The 9,480-nt window shown below is 37.6% G+C and overlaps 1 protein-coding gene across 1 annotated transcript in view; it reads right to left on the reverse strand.

Annotated features, from left to right (window-relative positions):
- Positions 1–1,327: 1,327 nt before the first annotated feature.
- The window catches only part of ALX1 (ALX homeobox 1), a 17,122-nt gene continuing 8,969 nt past the window's right edge, over positions 1,328–9,480 (reverse strand). Inside the window, exons 3-4 of the mRNA XM_063930510.1 lie at positions 8,091–8,219; positions 1,328–2,121 (exon numbers count right to left, since the gene is read on the reverse strand). Coding sequence (XP_063786580.1) covers positions 1,801–2,121; positions 8,091–8,219 — 450 coding nt within the window. The 3' untranslated portion in view covers positions 1,328–1,800. The remainder of the gene's footprint in view (positions 2,122–8,090; positions 8,220–9,480) is intronic.

Raw genomic sequence — 9,480 nt, forward strand, 5'->3', positions numbered from 1 at the left:
ATCACTCTGCGGCCAGCAGTGTGACTGAAAAGCTTCGCTAGACCTTGTGTGAAACTACATAGTTCGTTGCAATAGTACAATGCACGTGCGCATTGCGCCGCATACGCATGCGCAGAAGTGCCGGGTTTTTTGCCTCATCGCTGCACAGCGAACGAATGCAGCTAGCGATCGGGTCGGAATGACCACCATTGTTCAATAAAGATTTTTTTTAATGATTGTAATTTGTTATAGTGGTTAATCAGCCACACATCGTTGAAGACATGTATTCAGTACTGCACATGATAGACTGAATCAGCCGCTGTCTCTGACAATAACAGTAAGGGTGACTGTAATGAGTGTGCAGACACAGCTAAAATGTAGTAGTACCAAAGTTTTCTTATCCATTTCTACCTTTCATTAGGGTTAGTTGATGTGGCTGTGCTTATAAAATAAATAGGAGCAGGTACATGTTATGCTGGAAAATACTTTTTGGAGCATATTATTAAATAAAATGTATACATTATTTTTGTATGTTAAAACTTTGTAATTAACAAAGATCTGCTTCCATTATTTAGTTACACATTAAGAAGAACATTTAATTGTACTGTATTTTTATCATTAGCGTAGGCCGATGCTTCCCACCATGGAGGCTTTCTCTGAAATTGCTCACTGACAACAGATAATTAGCAGATTGGACATGCCTTAGAGCACTTACAGATGGCTAGTGCTCCCTGTACATAGCTCCTCCTGGTCTCCGTAATACTGCAATACAGAGGATGTGCACGGTTAGGCTGTGCCCCAACCTGTGTAGCAGTCAGAAGGATTAATGTGCCTGGGCTCCATCATGATCCCGTAATCACCTCTGGAGTTGTTTGAAGAAGGCTGGAGGATATCATCTCAGTGTAGGGGTATAGTGATGGCACAACATGTGTTGATGGCATGGGCACTAGTCCAACCCATAGGATTACAAAATACAGCAGCACTGCCAACAATACCAAGGCAATTGTGGGCATCACATGGGAGGGAATCTACTGTACTACTCTGCACATCTTATGGGCACTCTCATGAGTAGGGAAGATGTTCATTAAAAAAAAGACCTATAATCAATTTGTGCAGTTCACAGATCTGACAATCTTAATATTTTTTAAAATGTAATTGAGACATACACTGTAAGATCATGGCATGGTATATTTATTTCTTACAAAGGAAATACTTTACAAGGTTGTATTGACAAAACAAACATCATTTGTACTTTTATCTGCACACTTAGGGGATATGTATCAAACCTTGGAGAGAGATAAAGTACCAACTAATCAGCTCAAATTGTCATTTTTCAAGCACAGCCTGTAACAGTAGATATGAGCTGGCTGGCTGATACTTTATGTCTCTACACTTTAACTCTCTCCAAGGCTTGAAACATCTCCCGTAGGGTCTGATTCTGAGTTGCATGCAAGTCTGAAAGTGGCTACATCTGGTGCACATGCATCTCTGACATTTCTCTGCACCCATTCTGTGGGTATTTTGTGGGCATGTCGTCAGGGTTACTCACTATTCTGAGTTGTGCGTATGCAAACTGGACGTCAAACTCAGACAGCTCTCCTCCACCTAGCATAGGGCAGGAGTAAGTGCCGATGATGACAGTTGCGCTCATGAACAGAGGAATGTGGTGGTGTGTTCACATAGAGATGCGCAAATCAGAATAATTGTATTAACATTCCATTTTCTGCAGTTGTCTGGAACTGCAACCCAGAATCAGGCCAGGGTTTAATATATTGTTAAATATTTCAAAATAGAGTTTATTTACTAAACAAAACGTTTACTTCACATAGCCCATGAGATATTTGCTGTGTGTTCTTTGGCTTTCATTCGAAGAACTGCAATACTAGATGACCGCCGTTCAAACTCAGGTTTAGGTTCAAATGTATGTCCATTTGTAGATCCCGATAATAATGATTCGGTGAAGAAGTTGTTAAGAGGCATATGGCTAAATTGGTTCTGATGATTTGTGAAGCCAGCGTATGAAGAATCACTGCGAGAAGAGTGAGAATAAGGTGACATGCAAGAAGAAGGTTCTCGAGGCAGCATGCAGGAAGGGACTACAGATCCTCCAGCTGGGCTCCCTGTCCACAAATTGTTCTGAATCTATAGATGGAAAAAAATGATAGTTGAAAAGAACCAATCAGGACTGATTTAATAAAAACATCACATTAAAGTGGGGCAGCCACAAAACATTTCCACACATACTGTGAACCCCAACAGGAAAAGTCCTTGTATAAAGATATCAATATAGCTCAGAAGACTGTAGACAGCCCACATGAAAGGAAATCCATAGTGTGACATACAAACAGCTGTGTGCCCTTGCCGGGGATAAAAAGTAATTGTAGCATGAGCAAGGGAAGAACTAATGGGACTGTCGCACTGAGTATTATCAAATATGATTTCTGAGATTTCTCCTCACATTTTAGATATTATTTTTTTGTGCACACAAACAATAGTCTATGTATTATTTAATGGATAGCATAGCTTCAGTTACTAATAGTACAATACAAATTAAAACACACAACATTTTGGGGCTCAAAACACTCATGGACAAGTGTATAACTGTTTGTTGATTAGCTGTTAAGTGTGTGAAAGCACTGTTTGCTTATATTATTCTGCCAACGAATCACTGAAACTATCCCTATTCATCACGAAGAATCCCGGGTACCTCTGTTTACAATGAAGGTATCATGATATGAGACACTGTAACCTAATTGTGGTTCAACTACTAATGTAATTCCTGTTAGACACAATGGGGGTATATTTACTAAAGTGTGGGTTTTCAAATGTGAAGATGTTGCTCATAGCAACCAATCAGAATCTTGCTGTTATCTTCTACAAGGTGCTAGATAAATGATAAGTAGAATGTGATTGGTTGCTATGGGCAACATTCTCCAAAAACAGGCTGCAAAACAATGCATATTCTGGTCATAAGGTAGCATACAATTATGCAACACAATATTTGAGTTGGTCAGCCTAATACATATGTATTATTTCTTGCAAGTCGTTGTGTGACAGTGTTCCTTCCACTAAAAATGAAGTTCTGCTTCAGGCGTAGGCAACCTGTTTCACTTAAGCTGTTGTGGAACTACACATTCCAGCAAGCCCTAACACACTTAACAAGCGCTAAAGGCATGCTACAATGTGTAGTACCACAGCATCTGGAGTGTCACAGGCTGCCAAAGACTGTCCTACTTAATGATTACATATTTCTTGACATAACTTAAATACCATGTTGACTCCTGTGAAACTTAATCAATGCTATAAAATATACAGCAGACTCTAACAAAACTAATATTACTGTATTACAGAGCAATAAAACAGTCAATTATAATACATCCTCTATAATTACTTTATAAAAATGAGCATCACTTTGTAACTGTACATATAGGAAATTTCTATTATGTCTGTATGATACAATCATATACACTGTTCTTTATAGTAGTGTGATGGTTTGTCTACTTAATCATGTTTCATGCTGTAAAAATCAAAATAAAGAATAGACTGTATAATAAAACATTCTATTGTGTCAGTATCAGATTTTGTGATTTGGGAGGACTTTTGAAAAAGGTTCTGATTATGTTATTTCTTTTAAGCAAGCAATGCCTTTGTATTTTCCCCTCTGATTCTACACCCAATTATTGTAGTTAATTAAATTTAATACACTAAATAACTTAAACGATTTTGGAAACACTTGCTCATTTTTAGTTTATTTATTTGTTATTGGAATAAAATTGACTATACTGTGACTTTCCACCTAACACGTTTGTAGATATGAGATTTAGTTCACAATTTGCTAATACACTACATCAATCTTGGGCAATTTGTTTTCAGCTGCTAAAGACCTAACAACACTGCCATAAACTGTCAACCTCCTTCATTGCTAAAGGTTGTCTGCTGCAGTATACATAGTTGTCCGTAACCTGTCTAAACGTATATTTCCTACCACTTTAATACACAATATTACATATATACATATACACAGTTGTTGGATGTATCACTAATGGATTTGTATTGAAGAATAAATCCTCTTCTGCTTTCAACTGAATCGTAAGTGCTGGATTTTGCATGTTTTCTCTATGGGAAAGTGAGTGATATTTTAGATATATATATATATATATATATATACACACACATATATATATATACACACACATATATATATATATATATATATATATATATGAGTATATACTATTCATTTTCTTTTATGGTATTGATATTGGAATTGCTTTTCAATTCTTATGTAGATATACATTTCATCCCATTTCCAAAATGTGTTTTTATAAACACAGTATATTTTGCAATGAAAGCTCACTATAAAGAGAATCTACAGCAATTCCACATAATCCAACTAAGAAAACATGTACCTCTTTTAACATCAATTCTTTGAAGCATACGAAAGGTTTATCTTACATTTGAAAAAGGGGTAGATAAAGAAAAGTCATTGAAAGAGTGAAACAAAAAAAATGAAAACAGATGTACTGGCTGGAAAAGGTTATTTCAAGCAATACTTTACCACTGGGTGCCAAGGTTCACCTAAAAAGTCCCCAAAGGTAAAATACTATCTTATATCGTACTGTTTATTTATTCAACAGTCAACAAAGCCAAAAGGACCTACAGTAAAATACTTCAGAGCTCAAAGAATTTCGGTTGCTGTGCCTCAAGATTTGGCAACAGTCATCTTGTTTCCCTCTAATGTGCTCATACATTAAGACCAGTTCTTACAGGAGAAAATTGCTGAACGAAAATAAAAACATAAGCACAGACCAAGCAAAATAAAATTAAAAGAACATCAAAATTGAAAGGTCTGAACAACATATAAAGGTCTTTATTTGTAGTATAGATGCTGCTAACTTTAAGGTTTGGTATTAATAGTAGTAGTAGTAGTAGTAGTAGTAGTAGTAGTAGTAGTAGTAGTAATAATAATAATAATAAGAAGAAGAAGAAGAGTAGTAGTAGTAGTAGTAGTAGTAGTAGTAGTAGTAGTAGTAGTAGAAATAATAATAACAACAACAACAACATTGGCCTGATTCATGCTTGTAATTAAAAAGCAAGTAACTTTGTGTCTGGAACAAACCATGTTGCCATGCAAAGAGAGCAAATACATTTATATTTTTTCTGTGTAGGGTAATTACTGTCTACTTTTGCATGTAGCCTACAAATATTAGACCGCTTTATTTTTACATTGAAATTAAGATTTCAGTTTGAACACACCCCACCCAAATCTAAATCTCTGTGCACGTTACATTGGCCCCGCCTGCAGTGCAGCATGATTTTGCCCAGTTGCTTGCTTTTTTGCTTTACTTACAAACATGGATCAGGCCCATAGTGCTAAATGGAAAAATGTCCTGTAACCTATAGCAATTTATCAGACAGTTACTATAAAACTGTGGTCTAATGAAAATAATCTCTGAAAGGCTGATGTCAGCTGCAGCATACATCACTGTTTGAATCATGTCAATAAATAAATATTTTAGTGGTTAATATTTTACTAAACTTTAAATGTTTTGTCAATATTATGACTTTTATTTAGCTGACTTTCATCATTTTTTGCAAACTTTACGGAAATGTCTGTCCGATACCTTGTGTGCTCCCATCTATGGTGGTCATTCCGAGTTGTTCGCTCGTTGCCGATTGTCGCTATACTGCGATTTGTTGCTAAATGCGCATGCGGATGGTACGCAGAGCGCATGCGCTAAGTTATTTTACACAAAACTTAGTAGATTTGCTGTTGTTCGTGCGGCGCTTTTCAGTCGCACTGCTGATCGGTGAATGATTGACAGGAAGTGGGTGTTTCTGGGTGGTAACTGAGCGTTTTCCGGGAGTGTGCTAAAAAACGCAGGCGTGACAGGTAAAAACGCAGGAGTGGCTGGAGAAACTGGGGAGTGGCTGGCCGAACGCAGGGCGTGTTTGTGACGTCAAACCAGGAACTAAACGGACCGAGCTGATCGCAATCTAGGAGTAGGTCTGGAGCTACTCAGAAACTGCAAGAAAATATTTAGCAGCAGTTCTGCTAATCTTTCGTTCGCTATTCTGCTAAGCTAAGATACACTCCCGGAGGGCGGCGGCCTAGCGTTTGCAATGCTGCTAAAAGCAGCTAGCGAGCGATCAACTCGGAATGAGGGCCTATGTCACACATCATTACTCCCTTAGCATTTTAAGCTATACACATTGGCATCTCCTGAACATCTGATCATTTAAAAACGCATTCAGGGTAAACAATTCCATGCATCACAGCGACCCCACTAGTACGCAGAAAGCACCAGCGACATGACATTCGGCAAAGTATGATGATCTGGGGATCTAGACTTGTGGGATTAGGGAGGAGAGTGCATCCTAGCTTCTATTTAAATTACGGTGTAAATATAAAGCTATCCATAATATATATTCAACAAGCAACAATTTTTTACTATCTTTTTATACTTGTACTATATTTTTTACTATTGTATTATAGCTAGGATTTAAGAAAATGTCTGTGTAGCCAATGAAAACCACCTGTAAAGGGCACAGGAAGAACATCAGAAGCATACGTGCATTTTTAAACACATAGATGTGAACACAGTTGTGGTTGTGCAGTTCTCATGCAACACTGCATGACTTAATCCACACCGATCGGTATGTTAATGTGTACAGTACACAACCATAAACTGTTCTAGTTGTTTGATATATACATTTCCATTGCATATAAACAGTACACGCATTCAAATTAGAACAAGAATCCTTGTTTTACCCCATTTGTTACAAGTAAAAATAGTGTAGATTTCATATTGTTAAACTACAAAAACCCATTGATAAATGACTACTAACACTCCTTATAACATATAACACTAGACCATAAGCTTCCTCCTAGTAAGAGAGTAATAGGCATGAGGGCTGATTTAGGGTGGACGCTTGTGCAGTCATCTGAGTCACACTGTGCATGTGCTGCAGTGGCTTACTAATGGTGATCGCAAAGTGAATTAGGATGCAAAGTGACAGACAGTCATTGGGCGTTTTTGGCCAGTACTGAGGGTGGCTAGGCAAACGTGTGTCACAACAGTTTTGTAGATGTGCAGCCAGCAAATGTAGCTTAGCATGCACATTAACCGGCATTGGCTGAGCTTAGTTCCAACCATCGGGATGTTCTGAAGTTCGATGGTGTGACTGATGTTGCCGATGGAGAGTCTATGTATGCGAGCAGTGGATTAAAGATGCAGCCGGTGGACATCACTGTACACATTCAAGAGGCTGCGTTATTAGCATGTTTCTTCAGTACCACTATGTACAAAGACACAATTGTGAATGCAACTGTGCCCACCTCAGAATCAGGCCCGAATCATTGGCATTTGCACCAGTGCAAAATGATTTTGCTTCCAATGTATCACATCAATTGCCCATTGCTATGAGAGAGGTAGATATGGAGTACTGGGGTGCTAAATAATAAACACAATTGTTTTTTTCTCCCTTTATAAATAAATGAGCATAGGGCAACCATATACTGAAGTGTGTCTCAGCCCTAATTTGCTAACTAAGAGCAAACAGTGGCCTAATGGGCCTAAGTCAGACCTGATCGCTGTTGCAGGAAATCTATATAATCTACTGATTTCAATTTTCATCAAAATAAACATAATACTAGCAGTCATACCACATAATTGCTGATTTACTGTATTAATCCTGAAACAGTAATTGAATAGTTAACCAATACTGTCGGCGGGATGTAATAGAGTCTGAGACCGCCGAAGGTGCTGGTTGCTGGCCGATCTCAGACTTTTTTTAAAGGGACAATCACGGCATGATTTTGCCTTGTAAGTGATTGTCCCTTTAAAAAAACGTCCAAGTTCAGCCGGTAACCAGCATCTCCCCCAGTCTCCGACTCTATTACACCCCGCCATATGGGTGATTTGTTTTTTACATGAGAAAGCTACAAAACACGACTTTGGAGGCTAATGTTTTAGTGATAGCTTATTTGACATATTTTCACATAGATATAGTAGTTCTGTAGCATAGAAAAATAGAGGTAATTCATCATATTGCACATTATTATTATTATTATTATTATTATTGTTGTTGTTATTCTTATATATGATTACCTGTGGGTAACTGTCACTTCTGGGTAACACCGAGATATCATAAGTGGCTGCAAAGTGGGTTTTGGCTTGCTGTATCTGGCCATAGCGTTCTCTCTTTCTCCACTTAGCTCTGCGGTTTTGGAACCAAACCTAAAAAGATACACAAAAAGTCTCACTAAGATCATGCATGATAAATGTAATGTATATTAACCACTAACTTATAATGGAATCCTACTGTAGAATTGACCTTTTCACAGCTAAACCATAGGACAACATAACTGGTGGCAAATGTGTTTCTCTAAGACCTCTCAGGTGGCTAGCTGTGTCTGGCAAACTTATATATGCAACCACAGCTCGCACGAATGGCGCCTTGTGAAAATAAAACCACTAGGACAATTTGGTAAAGCTGTACCCCATGCAACATATGACGGTATGTTTCAATCATACTATCTAAATAACAAATACAATAAAAATTATTTGCAGCTTAGAGTTATGAAGTCATTACATTAACAGCTCAGTAAAAAAAGACAATTACTGTGTAATGCAAAACAACTATATTATATTTCCTACATGATATCTGTAAATTACAACATAAATTACAAAATACTAACAGTCAAAAAAGTTGCAAACCTATTTTTACATTATTCTCTCAACAAAAAAGAGGAAATTGCAGATGATGACTGAATTTGCTGCATGTTTCTTCCTGTCAGCCTGTGATTTTTTTAACCTCTTCCCAATTACCCAGATGACCACTCTCCAAACCACATGCTGTCAAACAGAACCAAAACCAGAGTCTGATTTGTCCTTTTAAGACTTATCCTGCTGATTTCCAATATCTGTTTTATTTTAAAAATTAAGTTTTCCCTGCTTTCCGCCATGTCTACCCTCACCAAAAACCACATCAAAGTATTGTGTCTAAGTTCCATGTCCACATGTGACAAAGTCATGGAAACAACTAAAATGGCACATATATGACAAACTCTCTATCTCTGTCATACAGGAGACCGGGAAAAGATACCATGGATAACAAAATCAACATAACACAAATTACAGTGCTATCAGGAGACAAGGAATAGCGCAGACAAAGGAAAACTATAATTTTTCTCACCCAAATGGACCTGCCACCATAATTCATATTTTCTCTCACCCACGAATTGTTTCACTATGTGACTATAGGGGAGATTTATCAAAGCTTGGAGAGGGATAAAGTACAACCAATCAGGGTCTAACTGTCATTTATCAAACACATGGAGAGATGTATCAAACTTTGGAGAGAGATAAAGTGGGGAGAGATAAACTACCAACCAATTAGCTCCTGACTGTCTTTCACTGGCTGTGTTTGAAAAATGAAAATTAGATGCTGACTGGTTGTTACTGTGGAACATATGTACTAAGCCTTAGCGAGAGTAAA

This window comes from Pseudophryne corroboree, chromosome 6, assembly GCF_028390025.1.
Source record: "Pseudophryne corroboree isolate aPseCor3 chromosome 6, aPseCor3.hap2, whole genome shotgun sequence".
NCBI lineage: Eukaryota > Metazoa > Chordata > Amphibia > Anura > Myobatrachidae > Pseudophryne > Pseudophryne corroboree.